General features: G+C 36.5%; 1 protein-coding gene across 1 annotated transcript; it reads right to left on the reverse strand.

Moving 5' to 3' along the window:
* Positions 1–309: 309 nt before the first annotated feature.
* On the reverse strand, positions 310–2769 carry hmgb2a (high mobility group box 2a). The gene is made up of 5 exons (XM_084402339.1): positions 2414–2769; positions 1558–1716; positions 1213–1364; positions 956–1130; positions 310–886 (listed from the first exon to the last, which is right to left on the reverse strand). The coding sequence occupies exons 2-5, from the start codon at positions 1702–1704 to the stop codon at positions 716–718; spliced, it is 645 nt and encodes a 214-aa protein (XP_084258465.1). The 5' UTR covers positions 1705–1716; positions 2414–2769; the 3' UTR covers positions 310–715.
* Between the last annotated feature and the right edge of the window lie 16341 nt (positions 2770–19110).

Below are 19110 nucleotides of genomic sequence, written 5' to 3' on the forward strand. Positions count from 1 at the left end.
TTTTTAATTTTTGGGTGAACTATCCCTTTAAAGTCAGTAACAATTACACTCCATAGTTATGGTCTCACAATAGCATCATGGCCAGTCCACAAGAAACTAAGCCTAATTTAAAACACCAAAATTGTAAGATGTCTGCTTGAAGTAAAATAGTGCCAATAGTCTGTAAAACAGCCAAAGCTGAACAGTTTCAATTTAAACTAAATACTTGGTTTAATACAATTTGCTTAGGCAATGATTAAATTAGTTTTTACACCTCAATGATATTTAATCAGCACCTGTTGCTACGAATAAATGCGATCTGACAATATGCAGTATGAACAAATTCTGCAAAAATCTTTAATAAGTCAAATGAAGTCAAAATTGCACACAGTGGAAAGGGAAACTGGTCATAATATACAAAAATTTAATAACAAAAAAAAAGAAACGATTTCAGTCTACACAACTTTTAAAGCTCATTTTAAAAATTGAGACACTACACAAATTGTTCCTCATTTGTCTTAAAATGGCAGTAGAAATAATATGAAACAGGGAAAGAAAACAAGCAACCACAGCTATCAAGACAAAAAGCAGTGCTTAAAAAAAAAGCTGTTACATTTACAAAACAGCACATGACCTCAATATGTATTCAATTATACACATTTCTGTACAGGTCTTGAAAAATTTAAATGCATTCACATTGTTTTGCAAACAACTCAGCTCAAGTTTTCCTGATAGTTTAATCGTCATCATCATCCTCCTCTTCCTCGTCCTCTTCTTCCTCATCATCCTCCTCCTCCTCGTCATCGTCATCATCATCAGCTTCTACCTTTTTTCCTGCTGGCCGGCCAGGTCCACCCTTCTTGCCACCCTCTGCTTTTGCTCCTTTGGCGCGATACGCAGCAACGTCCTGGTACACAAATACTTGTTAACACGAGCAAAATGCCATCAAAAGTACCTGAACTGGGCCAATCTTTACCTTTTCATACTTCTCCTTGAACTTCATGGCCTTCTGCTCATATGGAGACTTTTCCTTTGGTGAAAGCTTGGACCACATTTCCCCAAGTTTCTTTGCAATGTCACCAATAGAGATGCCAGGGTTGTCGCCCTTCACCTTCGGGCGATGGTCAGAGCAGAAGACAAAGAAAGCCGACCTGATGGTGGAAGAAAAATGAGACTTAAAATAAATATTCAAATAAGAGACAAATCTCAGGGGTCTATTTGTGCACTACTTACGGTGGTCTCTTGGGAGCATTCGGGTCTTTCTTCTGCCTTTTCCCTCCTTTCGCACCTTTAGGAGGCACATAAGTCTTCATCTCCCGTTCATAGCGGACCTTGTCGGTTTTGGCCATTTCTTCAAATTTGCCCTTCTCCTTAGAGGACATGGTCTGAAAAACATGAGACTATGATTAGATTGTGCCAGGCAGGCGCAGTGTGTCTCCCTTTATCCTCCCGCCCTACATTTGCCTCAGTCACTTGAGTAACAGATGCATCGTGTAATTCTGCCCCACCCCCCCCTCCCCTCCCTAACAACAACCACCCCCCGGAAAAACATTGAAGCAGCCCTTCTGTTCAGCTCACCTTCCATCTTTCAGAGCACTTCTTGGAGAACTCTGAAAAGTTCACCGATGTCCCTGGATTTTTCTTTTTATGTTCCTCCCGGCAGGTTTGCACAAAGAAGGCGTAAGAGGACGTCTTTCCCCTGGGCTTAGTAGGATCCTTACCCATGGCTGTAATGTGCTAAAAGTGATAAAGAGACAAAAACCTCTTTAAAAGAAAATACCCCTCAGAAACAGCAGCATGTATTGTTCAGTCAAAACATAATGTTGTTGCTTTGCGCGCTAGCAAAGCGACGGAGAAATGATCGCGCACTAAACGCTAACGTTAGTTAATCCGATCAAGTTCCTGCTTCGTTTCCACCAGATCACTCAACTAGAACAATAAGCGTCCCTCCATTTTGTTTTCCCGCCTAAACTGCAGGAAATATGCACTATAATGTATGAAGGCTCTTAGTTTCAGACTCTAGTCGTTGAAAGTAAATAAACCAAGTAACGTTAAGTTTGTACGGCACACAACTTTAGAGCACTTTCAGCCGCTTCGGTCTCACGAGCGCTGCAACTCCATTACGACCTCAAACTCAAGCCAGCCATGGCTGCTTACGCTCTTAACTTCACAAGATCACTAAGCTGGTACAATCCTTTAAATCTACTTGCTCACGTAACCAGCTACAAAAAGCTACAGCTGAGATGATAACACGCTTTTTTCTTTTCTTTTTTTTTTTAAATAAACAACACTTTTCTTGGTTTCAACTGTAGTAGCAGTAAAAAGTATCATACAAAATTCTAACGCGACCGTGTAACGTTATCTTTCTCAGACATATTCGATAAAAGCTCAAGTTTTACAAGAATTATCGGGTGCATTAAGACATGCAGCTTACCTCTAATCAGCCTCAACTGCTCAACACGTACTCTGGTTGTAAACTGTTGTTTTGTAGCTGTGTGCTGCAGGGCGCACAAACTTGATTAAATGCCCATAGACTCCACCCTCAGAGCTCTCGTCTGATTGGTTGGGACACGTTCGAATTTGAATCAGGAACGGTCTAGACACGGTATTGAATTCTTATTGGCTGTCTATGACCGCAGTCAAGTTTCTTCGTGAAAATTAGATCCAGATGACGACGCCACTGATCTCGTCAGCTATTGGTTGAACTAGGGATTTAAAATAATGAGCGGTAAGTCTTTGAATCAAGGAAATGCGCCCCAGTTTCGTTCTTATATCCAAATTACTTTATGTAACAAATATTAATACGTTGCACATTCTGAGTGAAATTGTTTAAGGGAGGATCACTATGACAAACAGAATCAGGGTTCGAAGGCTTAAGGTTTTAAAGTTTTAATTGGCACAAACAACGTCGCGCCATATGGACAAAAGCTGAAGTCTGAGTTGATGCGGGTTTAAAGAAGGCACGCCTTGGGTCTCTGCTCACACCTCCTCCTAGGTTAAAACCAAGTCATGGCTACTATCATTTTTCATTACTATGATTTTTTTAATTTAAATCTAAAAATATTGCCCCATGTTTCCAACGCATTTTTTTTTTTAAATAAATGTGTCTAGAAGATAAGTATTGCAGCAGCGTAATCTACACATTTGGACGATTATTGCGTTCGTAAACACATGACCACGTGATACTTTAACCTTTTGTGGGGGAAAGGGCGTTCGTTTGTCGTTAGAGTAGGCTACCATTGAATGTTATAAAGTAATACAGCAGAATACAAAGATGACAAACAAGACAAAGATTGCATAGTTCACTTAAACATACTTAAAACTGTTATAGTAACAAACAATTATTTTCTTCTATTTCTTAATATATTTAAGAGAAATCTGTAAGAATATCTGCTAGAATCACTATTGTAGCATTAATAACAGCATGGCCTGGACAAATTATAAATTGCTGCTGTTGTATTATACAAGTTATGCTATGAAATTGTGCTAATATCATTTAACACACACACACAAGACAAATTCTAATCTGAAGTGTTTGTCTGGGCAGTTCAAGCCAGTTCCATGAAATATGTGCCATCAAGATTCATTGTGGAAAACACTCTCAGCTGTTCAGACAACTGAAAGGCCAAGGGGGGGATGGACAACTGGAACTCTGCTGAAATGTATATGAAGAACAAGAGCAGTTTGGTGGTATTTAAAGAAGTTAAACTTTTATATGAAAGAAATGGTGTATTTATAAGAACTTTAAAAAGATCACTAAGAGCTGCTATATTTATACACAAAAAATCTTAAATATATTTGCACAAAATTATGTATTTCAGACTTAACTGTGATGGATAACTAAATTAGGTCATTAGCATGACACTGTTACCACCTGCATTAGAGCCTAAAACAGCACCTCACATTCAAATCTATCTACATTTTCCCTTTGGATTTCAATAGGTTGTACTATAGGTTGTTCAATAGGTTGACAATAGAGGTGTAAAACAGTTCTAGAGAATTAGCCAAATGGCTGTCTAAGTACCCTATAAGCACAGTTTGTCTGAGTACAAAGGGCATGATCGGGGATAACTCAAGTCTGAAATGTGGTCAAATAAGAGACTGAGCTAGGCATCAAATTGCACTTTTCAGATTTTACGTTTTATTTGTTATTTGTGAATATTCAGGAGTGCATTAAGTATCCCAAATGTGACTTAGAAACTAGCTCAACAACTAAAACTAGTTAATTGTTGGTCTTTGTTTTTCAGTGTCCCTCTGTTGTCAGACATGCCTTGTCTTTGGACTCATGCTAATTTAAATGTGTCTTCCTTTAGATTTATGCAGTTAATAGGTAGGCCTACAGAAAAATGGACAGGTGAAACACAGTCCTCTTTTCTTTCTTTTTGTAACATGCCCTTCCGTTCAGATTTCTGCATGAAACACATCCTGTTCATCTGTGGTGTGGTGCTATAGACCTTATCTAGCCCCGCCCCTTTTCAGCGCTGCGCTCGTTGTCTTGTCTTCCGGTCTGTATTTTCACAGTGATCTTGCGGATTTATGAATGAACGGCTCGTTTTAAAATCTTTCCGGTCTACTGACATTTGTTAAGACATCTGCTCTAAACATTACAATCCTCGTGATAACTTTTGTTAAGTTTAGAATAAGTAATTTCCACTTTACCAGCTAATTACTCCTCGACAGCGATGCCATAGAGATAAACAGAGCGACAGCAAAACCGGAAGTTCAAAGACAATATAAATTCTAAAGATGGCTTCGCGCTTTTTTATCTGTCGCATAAGGTCGAGTGCTCCAAGCTGGCAAGAGTAGACATGCTGATACAAACCAAAACTATCATCTTATTGCAAATGTGAAGAGTGCAATAATTGATTTAGGATGACTGTACAGCGCCTCTTTGCGTTTTTTTTATTTATTTATTATTTACAAATTGTATTGTCAGCAAAACAATTTAGTGAAACGTAATTGAGAAATGAACATGAATTGCAGGATTTCTTAGTTTTTGGTTTGCCTTCCTTTTGCTTTTTAATGACAGCAACACTAGAGCTGCATTAACTCTGCAAGCAAAACCGGATGATAGGATGATTCGTGTTCCAAAGAAGAGCATATGAGTCATTCCACGAAACCGGTATGATTTGAGTCCCTCTGACCTTTTTAAGTGTATTTTACCTATTGGGTCACCAAAATCTATTTTTAAAAGCTTTTTGTATCAATTGAAATGTCTCCTTTAATAAAGTTAAAAATAATTACATACATATTATCTTTATATTAGAAATTATCTTGTTTTTTCAGTTGACACCACCTATTTTGTCATGTCCCTCATGGCCTTCTATGAAAGTGTACTTGGGATATGAATAATATAATTAGAAAAAAGTCCATACATTTTGCCCTTCCCATGAATATCTATCTGTGCTTTTTTTGCTGCATATTTTTTGTCTAAGTAAATTCATGATTATTCATTAAAATCACATTATTTAGGTCGGTCCTTCAGTAATCCCTCAATACAAATCATTGTTTACAATAGTTTTAGTGTTTTACATATAAAACAGCATATATATATATATATATATATATATATATATATATATATATATATATATATATATATATAAATAATTATATCCCTGGGTGGGGGCTTCTTACCCCAGTATGGCCCATATTACCCCTCTTTTAATATTTGACATTTTTTGCTATAACAACTAAGTTAGTGGATGTTTCTATTTATTTCAATAACACATTGGCTGATGCATCAGCATCCTGCACATGCTAAACGTATATCTAAATATGTTACAAAGTAAATCCACATTGTTCATAAGGGGGCACCTTCCCCCATCCTACCCTACTTTGCAATAAAGCTCATTCTGACTCTGATGTCATCTAACCTTAAATAGTTAATGTCACTTAATCATTGTATTATTTTTCAAAATCATAAAAATTTCAAGGATTACATTATTTTAAGTGTGGACTGTTCTATTAAACATCAAATGAACACAGTGCTTTTCAGATGTAACATCGAGATAAGGCTACACAAATTAAAGACAGTAAATGCCCAAAACTTATAATTTATTGTGTTTATTATTTAAAATGTCCACATCTGAATTCAGGTTAAATTGTTTTGCATTAGGCAAATACAATATCACAATTGCACCCTTTTTAAACAATTACATTTCAAATACTGCCCCCTAACGGAGGCTTATTTGTTCAAAACATTACCTCACACTTTGTGCTGCTATCCCCTTCAGAGCCCCTGTCTGTAAAATGTAGGTATGAAACTTGATAAACATTCTTCATTGTAGCGCTGAGAGCCAGTTTAATTATTTAATCCTTTCTTTATATTTCGCATTTTCCTCTCACTGATTTCCACCAAACCATTTCCTTGTGATTTTCTCACTTAGAGAAAAGGCTCATAAGTTCTTGCATGGAATTACAAAGAAGATTTTCGTCCCAAAGAAGCTGTGCCTGTAACAATTAGCTCGATTAAAGGAAAATGTCCAGTCCCGTTATTTAGTCAGTTATCTAATCGTTACATTGTTAACTTACATCGAACAAAAAAAGCAACTGTAGCCTATCAGTATACCACGCTGGCGCTGTTAGTCATGTGCATATTAATAGATGGTTCAAAATAGCAGCTACAATGACACCTCTGACCGCCGCTGACCGTATCCGGTGTGCCGACCTGTAAAATTAACTTGGCGCCCTCTTGCGAAATTACTAAAGTCTACAATGGCGATCGAGTCTGAGCTAATGAATGTTAATTTCGCAAAGCTGACCTTGCCTAACGTTCCAATGATAAATGCTGGGGTAGTATAGGCCTACTGAATATTAATTAGGTAGCCTAGAGGACTCCTGACCAAGAGGACAGAGGTTAGCACTTGCCAACAGAGTAAGCTTATCTCATGAATTATAAATATTCAGAAACAATCCTTCAAGTCAAGCCCTTCGCTACCAGATCTTTAGCAAACCACTGAAACCAGATCTCCGCTGCGCTCTAGCGGCCAGATCGTGTAATTACAGACTTCGCACTCGTTGCCCTCCCAACAATGGTTCTGCAAGGTGTCAATTTGTCGCATCTTCTTCACTCCTTTTGTAATGCCATGGCAGTCTCGATCCTTGAATAATTTTTTTATAGCATACCAGACAGTTCAGAGCGAATTGCACAGCTGTTGTGTCTATTCCACTCGGGAAATAAATAAATTACAATACCTGCATTTTAATGTAGAAAAAAGAAATGTGTGTTGTTGAATGCTTACCTTTATATTTGCTGTAATGAGAACCGGATGTATGTTGGCTGCGTCTTTGACCACTGTAAAGAACCTTTTGTGTAATGGAAAGATGGATGTTAAAGGTTCTTCATGGAACCATAGATGCCAGTAAAGAACATTTATTTTTAAGAGTGCAGGATGTACAAATCACAGAACCTGATGATGGCTTTTGGAACAATGAATGCGAGGATATCGTTTTGTTGTTGTCGTCGTCGTTGTTGTTGATCTTTGTCTCCCATTTAAATCGCACGAGTGGTCAGAAGCTTTAGTTAGTTTACGAACGCATTTGCTTAGGTTACATAATGAAGTTTTGAAAAACGTTCTGTAGGCCTACCTATAAGTTCATTTACGTTCTAGGGCCTACTTTGTGCTTAGACAAAACCCAATGAACTTGCACTAGCCTATAACACGCAACAACCACAAGATGGCGCTCTTAACCTATGTTCTTATACTATTTTCCAAAAGATCTGGATCACCAACAACAACAGCTATGGATAAAAAGACTCGCAATTTATTCTACACAAATCCTTAATCAGTGGATTAGAAATATGTATGCGGCCTGCTATTCTTATTGTATAGCCTACAATATGATTTTTATTTAATTTTTTTACTATAGAAATATAATGACATGTGGCCTATATTTTACTTTTGGAGACTGTAGCCAATAAAATACACGTTTTATTTTTATTTTCTAAAGACATGTCTGGTTACACGTCGATGTGCAGTGTTTTCAGACAACTGTTGATAGCCTATATTTCCACAAAATGTAAGCACTTATGCGATTCATTCAGTTTCGTTATATTGTGACCGCATGGATCAACATGTGTATTTAGCATATTGCCTTCATTCTCCAATAAAGTGTTAAAGTAATAATGTTCTGCAGAACAGAGCACTATTTTTCCACCATGAGCATGGTGACCGTGTAACCTTAATTGGTCTTTGTTGTGGAAGGAAAATTGACGATGCTGTTCAACTGCTAGTGATTGTGAACAGTAACAGTTTCAGTAGTGGCTATTTGACAGCTCTAATCACACAAGGTTTGTGCTCTAATCGCTCTGAGATCAGTGTCATAACAGTAATCATTTTAAAGCTCCCGCTGAATCACTGACTGAAACCGCGCTTCTGACCATTGCAGTAGCCTAGGCTATGCAGGTTTTTTTTTTGTTTTTTTTTTATTAAAAAGCTACTAGTCCGCAGTGATTTAAAAAAATAATAATATTCAACATTTTATTTTATTAATCTCGTCTCACAATTTACTAGCCCAATGAGATCGCATAGCCTACTGTTGCCTGCATTAAACCAATATTTAGTCGTCTTCATAGCATTATTATGATCGAATGGTTGGAATTTCCAACTTGGAAATACATTTTATTTTTCCAAAAACATCTAAACCCCAAGCAGATTGTAAAAACGAAAGATCAACGAATAATCGAAGTACATTGCAAGGAGAATCACCTGCAGGGCAACAGCAAAATTACACTTAATATAGTTCCCTAATGTATGCAGTGACTTTTATATTTTTCATATAGTGTGAATTCAGGTTTGGGACACGTTTCCCCAGTCATCACAATGGCAAAAAAAAGTGTCCCAATCAACCTGAATTCACCCTCTACGTTACTCAGGAGTTTTATTAGGCTATTATTGTGTATAATGCATGTACAATATTTGCTTTTATTTAATCAATGATTTTAAATGATAGCCTGTTAAATAGACTAATGCATAAAATATAATAAAAATAGGCTAATAGTTAAATACATAAAGTAGGCCTACCCTGAGCAGAAGACCATTCAAACAAAGTGCTTTACAATGCTTCCTTGCCATTGCCAGTCTCAGGGCTTCAGTGACCCTGCAGGATTGCACCTCGACCTAAATCTGAGAAATCGCAAATGGCATTCAGATGAATGGAGCAGGCTAACTGTGACTGTGTAAAAGTAGGGCAATATATCGTTCTGCACAAAACAATCAAGTGTTTTGGAAGAAAATAAGTTGAATATTTAAGAAAATATGTTTAGCCTATACCTTTCCCTCCAGGTAAATAACAAGCAAGTAACAAATAAATATTGCGTCTGCATAACGCAAAGCGTTGTAAAAACGCTATATAGGCTACTATTATATATTATACTAATGACTTTACATTTCAGCATGGCATAAACAAACAGTGACTCTTGTTGCACTGTTCGCGCGTTCTCGTTAAGTACATTTTAGTTATGAATAGGTTACCACGCAGAGGATGCTCCTTAAATCTATTTGCGTTGCCATCACAGTTTGGGATTACCGAATTCACATTAAAAGCATGTAATCCAAAATAGGCTAATAAGATTCCCATAGACATTGAAGTTGACCCTGCGTCAGAATTTATTTATTTATTTGTTTTTGCTGCTGTGTCCTAAAATTGTGCCAGCAACATGACCACTCTCACATTGAATCAAGGTGTTACGTTTTCTTTTGACTATGATCAAAACCATTCTGCGGCAAGCAATGAAAGCAGTGGGGTGTGGTGTATCACAGTGGCCTGGCCACCCGTGAGAAGTCCTAATACCCTCAGACCTGTGGACTTGTGTGCCCAATAAACATGGGGCCACTACAGTCCCAAATCAATCTGCCACCCACTTCCTAAATCAATAATTGCACGTGAGTGGGATAAGCAATGAGAAAACGGCAAACAATTTAGTTGCACTTCATAGTGGGTGTATATATATATATATATATATATATATATATTTTTTTTTTTAAATAGTGTTTTTCAGTAGCTATAGGCTAGTATAGGTACAGCTTATTAAGCTTATAAAAAAAAAAAAGGTATGAAACATTTAAATGCGCCGTATCGTTTATGTTTTACCTTCTATACCGAGGTCTAAAAGTTTGGATCAAGAAAGCTACATGCAGGATTGAAAACATTTCAATTTCATTATTCAAGCCTTCTTGAGTTTATTTGTTGGCGGAGAAAGTTTTTAAATATTTTTATCTTTAAGTGTTTTCCTATTTGATTGAAAGGTTTACAGCTATTATTTTTTTGTAAAAATAATTAATTGCTCATTATGAAAATTGGAATATTACAAAACATTTACTTCTTTTAACATTTTCTTTCTTTTAATATTCCGGCCATTTAAAAAAAATGCATGAATGAATTATAGGTGTGAAAGACACAAATAGTGTCCCGTGCCCAGCTCTTTACATATTTTTAATCACATTTTTGTTTTAATGGTTAGAATTGGGGCTGTTTCCCAAAGCACCATCAAGCAGAACCCGAAAATGATCTGGAGCAAGAGACTAGCGCTAAGTGCATCGTAAGGAGACCTATGCAATCATTTGCAGGACAAACTCAAAATCACACAGAAACTTAATATCAGAATGAGATTTATTGCCAAATATGTTTACACAAACAAGGAATTTGTCTTGGTGAAAGAAGAAGCTTACAGTGTACAAAACAACAATAACACACAATAAAAGTAAAATAAATTGAAATGAAAAGATAAGATAAGCGAGTAAAGAAACATATAACACAATAAATAAATTACGTAGACACATAAATATGCAAATATGTAGGCCTATGTAGTATAATTGCAGTCGATAAAATGTGACTTTAAAATCAGTAGGCAATTCTTTTAATTTTACCAGTGATTACAGTAATGTTATATAACTGCAGTTAAATAAAAAAGAGAATAATAAATGGAACACGCTGATTTTGGTACAGTCAAAGAAGAGGCATGATTGACAGCCATATAAATTAAATTCAGAGGAACTGAATATGTTTAACGGGGAATGATCTGAGCTTTGCATGCTGATGAAAATATGGATTTCATTTGGCGAATGTCCCAAAAGCGCAGCTTCCAGATATGCACCCCGCAGTATGGCAACACGGTGAATGTCGAACTCATATCCTTATCGTTGGCCCTTGGTCTCCTATTCATTGAAGCTTGCACCTCGACCCGCCAATGTAGGCTATTTGTGAAAATGAAGCATTGCAAACGAAGCAGTGTTTGTGCTAAAGAAATTTATCGTTCTGCAAAAAATCAGTTACATTGAACATTTTACATTAAACATTCTCCGGCCATGAAAATTGCATATATTTTTAACATAATGCAAAAAATCTATTAGCCCCAATGAAAAAAGAAAGAACTGATATTATAATATATTGATTGCTTAAAGTAAATGTATCGTGCAGTTATAGAAAGCATTCTCGATGTAAATCTAGAAGGTTTAAATAAGAACTCGTTTTTTATAAAAGAATTTTGTCTTTTAAAAAAAACTTTTTTTTTCTCAATAAACTAGGCCTGCATTAAAAAAGTGCTGTAGGCTATATGATAGTGACGTGTTCATTAGGCTTAAAAGAGAGACCATATTTGTCATATGGACATCTTATGTTTGTTCTATAGAAAAACAATCCGGGAACGCTCTGAATGTGAAGGGGAACACAAACTGAAATAGGCTATAGCCATGTAGGCTTTGCGGTGCAAAACAAAGAGGGTACCTTTTGTAAATGAGAATGCCTGATGAGACGTGAGAGAGAAACGGAAAGAAAGAAATATAAATGTGATAGTAAATGTAAAGAGAAAGAAGGGTATAGCTCAGAGCTGGAGAGCAGATAGCTGTCATCGCTGTGGTTTAACACAGTCAGCCACAGACTGCTCCAGAAACTCTCCATTACCGCCAATGATGGATGGGAGAGGAACCTATCCCCGGATATACTGGCCTGAGGGGCCCCTGAGTGACAGGAGAACCTGGGGTTGCCATGGTACCACTGTTTCCATGGTTACTCACTGATCTGCTCTTCATTATTGATACATGAGTTTGCTGTCTTTACTTAGAAGCCACTCTTTCCAAAAGTCGTAGCCTATAGGTAGCACGTTTTAGTTGGACACCGCACCATACTCTCAACTCCATACTTCAGTGTATAGCCACAAGCAGTGACTGAACGTTTGTATTTTACCACATGCCACATAAGGTTATTTTTACAGTCTATTATTGCATATGCAAGGTCTGTGGAGTGCAAAGTAATAGATGTTTTCATGACTGGAAAACTGACCGTCCATATTGCAGATACGTAAAGAGGTCTGAGAATTGGCTAACCAAGTGATAATGCTAGAATGCTGGTTTTAGCTCTTGGCCCATCCATCTCCTTGTGTGAGATAATTCATGAATGAATTTTCAGACTCTACAATGCCTGACGACACGATTTTTTTGTGATTTCAAATCCTTTTCCAATGTTATTACATGAGCAGGAACATTTAAAATTTGCGAGCAACAACATTTTACATATAAAGACTAAATACCACCAGTCAGTCAGTGAAACACGACCATTGTGCTTGCATTTTGCACATTGCACACTGGATTTAATAAAGGACACACAACACGTAGGTAATTTATTTGATTTGTTCATTTTAAAAAGTCCAATAGCCCATTGCTGCATCTGCCTGCATTCATGTGATTTCTTTGAAAGTCACTTCGCTATTTCCCCCTTCGATAGTTAGATGGCTAGAACCATGAAAGTATCAGAGGGAAATTACGATATCTTTATAGACCATCAGCTGCATCTCGAGGCCCCTGGGCAATAATGTAGGTGTCTTCTGACTGGCGTCTATACTTGAATGTTTCTCTTTTGTGCTCGACGGTAGATTTTTTCTAAATGTCAATGATTGGCCATACTGAAAATAGACGTCTATGTTGTAACCAAAAGCAATTTTTCAAGGGTAATTAAATATATATATATTTTTAAATCTGTTAAAACTGGTATCCAATATTTGCGGAGACCATATGCTTTTACACCATTTTATTATTATAAAAATACAAGTTAACATTTGACATGCATGCTTGAATCGATTGAAACGTCAACAGGCCACAGGTTTATAGTGAACGGTTGGTTCCATCAACTCACAAAATTACAAAGACAAGTTCAAGGTCATATATGCTATTTTGTAATATCTTCTTCGCTCTGTCCACATTTTTAATATAGAATTACAATGAAAAATCATAAAATAGGCTGTTTAAAAGTAAATAGCAATGGCAACAGATTGTGCAATTACTGAAATAAGGTCGAAAGTTTTAAAGTCTCAACATGAGCTTGAGTATTAAGCGGGGAGAGTCTATTCCAGCTATAGGCCAATGATTTGAATAGACCTGTATTCAGTTTGTTTAATTGGTCAGTTTAAAAGGTTAACACTGTGAGTAATTTGTGTCTGTGATGAACGAAGTCTGTTTATTATTCACTGAAGATGTATTGCACTACCACTCCTATGAGTTCCATTTAAATAAATGGGATAAAGAAAGCGCGAATTTGGTGAGGGTCAGGCAATGTCAATCCTGGACGTTTAGCTGAAAAAACATTACTATTAGGCTTAATAGATGGTAATATAAGGCCTACCGTTAATGATTTGATCGCCATCTCCTCACACAACCAACAGTGCATCTATAGATGAACATAGCATAGGACATTTTCACCGTTGGAGCGCTATGAAATTAACAACCATGATGTCCGTAAATTAATCTTTAACAGTACTAACTTTTACTGCATATTACACGAATAATGATTAGCCTACATCTCCACAACAATAACTGCGTAGCCTATAGGCACAAAGGCTACATGTTATTTATTCGAATTAGGCTACCCTTATATTGTGTATCACTGAACATTATCATTTCTAGAGGGCATTATTATTATTTTTAAAGGCCGTGCATACTTTCTCGAAGACTGCACCCGAATTCATTTGCATATTTAATGCTTGCTCAATTTTAACATATAAATGTATCCTAATAAACGATTATTTACGAAATGACCGTCGCCTGTTGATCTGTCCGAAGCGCATTTCCGTATTTATTAGGTCGGTTTCTGAAAATGTAGCCTTTTTCATGTGTTTTTTTTCCCCCCATCTGGATTTATGCTCTCGTTTAAAGGTTTTAAATGTTTATCACCGACAAAACAGAGCAGTCGCCTCATGCTCGCAGGGATAAATGGAGTGTTAGAGGACTCGCTTGAAATGACACGCATGCCCTGACCACTTGGGAGGTCTTCCTCTCCTCTCACAGGCTCAATAGGATACGTGACGCTTTTTATGCAGTATACGCTTTTTCTGAAATGTTTCTGAAGGAGTCGTTGTACTCATTGCTGAGCTGTGATGCCAAGCTGTTCAGCACGAGTAACGTAGGCATTTTTTTTTTTTTTTTAGCTGATTTGAATATTTTTATTTACGAAATATTTAGTGGGCCTACGTAACAGTTTATATTTAAATTATATTTTATAGTCTTAAATTAGGCTAAGTTTAAACCTTGAATAACATACAATACATGCAACACTACCTCATACAACATGGCTTCAATGGCATTGCCTACATTTTAAAGTGCAAATTAGGCCATTTTTAATGTGCAATAACCTACATACATTTATTATGTTTATTTAAATGTTTAATGTGTGTGCGTAGCCTATATATATATATATAGGCTAAATGTATTTTTGCTCTCTGAGAGTTGCCACTCTAAATTGTACCGTGTACAAGGACAACTCCAGCTTTTTGTTGTGTAAGATGTTCTTTAAAATGATCTTGTAACTTACTGTCAAAATTAAATAACATTTTACAATATATTTATATTACAAACATATTTTGTTTAATGCTGGATCTATTAAATATAAAAATATCAAATATGCCATATTTGGCAATAGTAATAGGCTACATCAAATCGCGTAACGGCAATTATTTTTTGTAATTACAACATTTAAAAAACGTTATCATTGTTTAAGGGCCAACCATAGACGCATTTACTGGTATCTGCCCCTGCCAAGTTTAAAAAAAAAAAAAAAAAAAAAAAAAAAAAATTGGTTATTGTGTAATAGCCTAAACAATTTTCAACTCATTTTCGCAACGTTGTGCACCGCAATAGATTTAGGCGAGTGCAAAACCAATAAAAGTATAGCTAGTACATTTGTAATGTAGCTAACTAACAGAAAAAATAGAAACAGCACAAAAACCATACTAATTATTTCAAATGGCTGATTTTCTACTGACCGAAAAAGTATGCTCTTGCTAAGAGATCCTTATGATCAAAAAAGAAAGCTCTTAGTTGTGTTTAAGTTGTGTGCCAGTTGCTAATAAAACCAACAAATCACTTTACACATTCAAGGCAAATCCAGTTTACCGTAGTACCATCAGTGATCCTGCCACTAGCTCGTCAAGCAGATGTATAGCCATCTCTTCTCGTCAAGCATATACTCTGATGAAGCGAAGCGTCTTTATTCCTTCAAACCTCCGCTCATTCTTTCCGCGTTACCGATGTTTGAGGCGTCGGGGCGCAAGAGTGCCTGAAGAACTTTTGGAGGACGGTTTGGAAGAAGAGGGAGTTGTTTCTGTGAGAAACTCAATCTCGCATACAGTAGCGGCCTCCATCTGGGAACTGTCACAACTGACAGCACCACGGGCACTGGCCTGCTCTTCCGCGCAACATTCAGCAAGACACAGGACAGTCTCTCAAAATGGCACATTGTCTGGTTGTTTAATTTTGGGGGGAAAACAGCTGACAGCTTATAACCAGATACGCTGGCGCATTTGTATTGTATGGGAAATTTAGCAGATTGATATTGCTGTCCTTTCAATAAACTCACGGAAAACGTTTTGGGTCAGTGACTGAGAATACACTCGGATTCAAAAATAAAAGTGACTTTTTGGGTAGTAAATAACACATTTACGTATAAATATAAGATTGCACTTTTAGGCCTAGGCCTACATGTGACAAAAGGGTGTAGCTAGGCCTAAGAACAAAATGCCGTGTCGATGTTTATATTAGGCTACGCTAATTCAAGAACAAACGAGGAATTACATTTTATAGGCAACTAATTAGACTATCATGTTATTGGAAATAATATAAAGTGTTTAATTATCTAATTCAGTCAATATCAGACTTGATTCAACCATCAAAATGGTTGCAAATGTCGGCGAAACGCAAGCAAAGTCTTAATTAAGTTAGAATGCTCCGTTATATCGGTACACATTGAGGATGTGGGACAAAAATGTTAAATATTAAATATAAAATATGCTACATCTAATTACACTGAGGTGATCCAGTCTAATCTCCCATGTTAACATTTGATATTACGCGCTAGGCAATATGGTTCCACGAACCTTTAACATATATGGAACCTTAACATTGCACAAAAGGTTAAGTTATAGAGCAAAATAGATCCTTAGATGCAAAATAGATTCATTAAAATGTTCTTTACACTCGGGGGAAAAAGTATTTTAAGAACTTTTATTTTCAAGAGATCTGTTCGGAAAACCATGTAAAGAGCTATAGTAGCCCAGCCTTATCACAAAATTTAAGAATATAAGACAGTGTCCAAATGAAAGAGGCCTACATATAGCCATGACTTTAATTTTAAACGATTAAGACTGCGACAAAAAATGTTTTAAAGCACGAACAGACTAAAACAAATATCTTAATGCTGTAGGCGTGTTTGTGGCACTTCAAACCATTGACTATATTTTTTCGAAAGGTTAGATTGTCTTTATCAAGTTATTTCCACTGAACGGGTTTGATGCAAGGCTTTTTGTTGAGGTAGAATCACAGGCCTCGTACGTGATTACGTTTAGCATATAGGCGCAGGATGGCTCTGTTCTGACGTCAACATGTCTACTTGCCACCGCCACAGACAGAAAAAAATGGAGGAGGGCCTTATGAGCTAATGGTTTACAGATGTCTGTAATACTAAGAAATAGATGCTGTTTGGGCCATGTTTTAAAATATTATACGACATCATTCGAGAAAGTGTTTTGGACAATTTCACGTAAGAGACCAAATTGATTTGTTATTAAGCTGATGCTTATGCCATCGTCGAAGCAAGTTGAAATAAACAACACTAGACATATAGGCAACTGAAATTCAAGTGTTTTTGCTGGTCAGAATGTGTAAGCTTTAATTGTATTTATTCATATGGGACATGAGGTGAGGGGAAGTGAGAGATAAAAGAGCTCTGTATACCAACGAAATTGTAGGCTATATTCCAGGATTAGACGACTTCGTTTGCTTTAGTGCCAGAGGAAATAAGGGGTCCTGACTATACTTTGGGCCTTCAGGAATCATGGTGTCGAATGTAAGATATGTGTTCTTTTCCATTTGGAGAGCCATTCATGTTACAGCAGCAGAAGCAGGTCAGAGTGAGGTCACAGTATTATCTGTATCCTTAATCAAGGGAGTACGGACGGTTAATTTTATCTAAGACGCCATCTTGACACTCTCAACAAATTATCTACAATTATTAGCGCATAGAACCTGTGGAATCAGACAATACAATGTAAAGTACGCGGTAATTTAAAGCAATTGGATGGGTCTTACATTGTCTGTGTGTCTTCCTATCTAAAGAGATTTACTCTCCCGGAGATGTCAGTTTAATTGCATGCCTTTGCGTAAAGAAAAAAAATCATACGAATGAGGCCTGAACCGAATAGCATAGCTAACGTTAGCCCCCCCCCCCCCCCCCCCCCCCCCCCCCAAATATATTTTTAAATTTTAAATGTTTAAATTAAAATTCTTTAATAATTAACAATTATTATATAAATAAATAGCCTACATTTATGTATATCTAAATATAAATAAAAACTTTGCAAAAAAAAAAAAGAAGCATTTATTATAAATCACGGATGTTATAGCCTATTACGCCATAATTCCAGCTGATACTACTGACTCTTGTTATTGCCATCAGAGCCAAAATTCGGTTCAATGAATTGTGGTGCTAATTGTGGTGGTTATCAATTGCACATCCGAGCTGGCCGTTACTCCGAAAGTCCAGCCCTCCTCCGTATTTTGTTTTTAACGTCATTTTGACATTTTCCACTGGCTCCAGTATGTCTACTCAATCAATTATGGAATTAAACTTCATGCGTCTAAGCGACCCTGCAGTTTCAGTGTTAGAATTTGGTTTATTAAAATACTGTTTAAAGGGCTGTCTATATTTAACAGCTAGGCTACATCAATACTTCGGGATTCAGATTCTATTTGATTTTCCCTTAATCAGTAGATTACTGTGATTTTTTTATTTTTTATTATTACATGAGCACTAGTATATTCTTTATATGTCACAGGCATTGAGGCAAATCATCATTTTGATGAATTAAATAAGCCTATATTTTTTATTTTTTGGCACCTGCTGCATAAACCGTAGGCTATCACCTGTTCAACAAACCTGTCCATTTAATAATATGATTAAATCAAATTTCATTTGTACCCTGGCAAAATGTATTACAACTGTAGGTAAATGAAATGGGCATACATTTCTCATTTTGAGATAATAATGATAATAGTTATCGCTTTTTTTATATGTATATTGTAATAACACGAAACTACATGTTACCTGAAGTAGTTTATCTACATCGAATTGTAGGCATGCTTGTAAAAATGAATTACCTGTACATTAGGACGATAGCTAGCAAGAACATTATTTTTAACTATATTTGTTTTGGCGTATCCAAGTGTTGCACGTAGATCAAAAGGCAAACTGTGCACACCAGCCACATTGCTGACACTTAGCCCACAGCAACTTTGTCAAATGTAACTCGTCTTTAAAACTCTAGAATACCTTTTTTAAAAAGCCAAAATGTCTCGAAGCGGGACACAGTTTGGGCTGTGAGAATCATTCTGTTTGTGCTCGAGGAGCTGCCGGGTATGCGTGAGTGCTGTTTGATTTGACTGTCAAGTTAATGTAAGTATAACTGAAAATACGTTCAACAGCCTCTCTAGGCTCTGAAACGTATCATTAATTTCTATACTCTGTGTTCACGAACAGCACTTTTCTTTTGTGAATTGGCTACTTATTAAGTATGCAATTTACTAAGTAGCACCTTTAAGTTAAATTACATTTCAATAAAAAATAAAGGTTAAAAAAAAAGGTCTAAGA

This window comes from Rutilus rutilus, assembly GCF_951802725.1.
Source record: "Rutilus rutilus genome assembly, chromosome: 2".
NCBI lineage: Eukaryota > Metazoa > Chordata > Actinopteri > Cypriniformes > Leuciscidae > Rutilus > Rutilus rutilus.

Excerpts from the sequence above, each read along its gene's own strand:
- hmgb2a (XM_084402339.1), bottom strand. The coding sequence starts at position 1,704 with ATGGGTAAGGATCCTACTAAGCCCAGGGGAAAGACGTCCTCTTACGCC. Across the intron at positions 1,131-1,212 it reads AATGCTCCCAAGAGACCACC|GTCGGCTTTCTTTGTCTTCT; the intron begins GTAAGTAGTGCA and ends TTCCACCATCAG. Across the intron at positions 887-955 it reads TCAAGGAGAAGTATGAAAAG|GACGTTGCTGCGTATCGCGC; the intron begins GTAAAGATTGGC and ends TTTGTGTACCAG.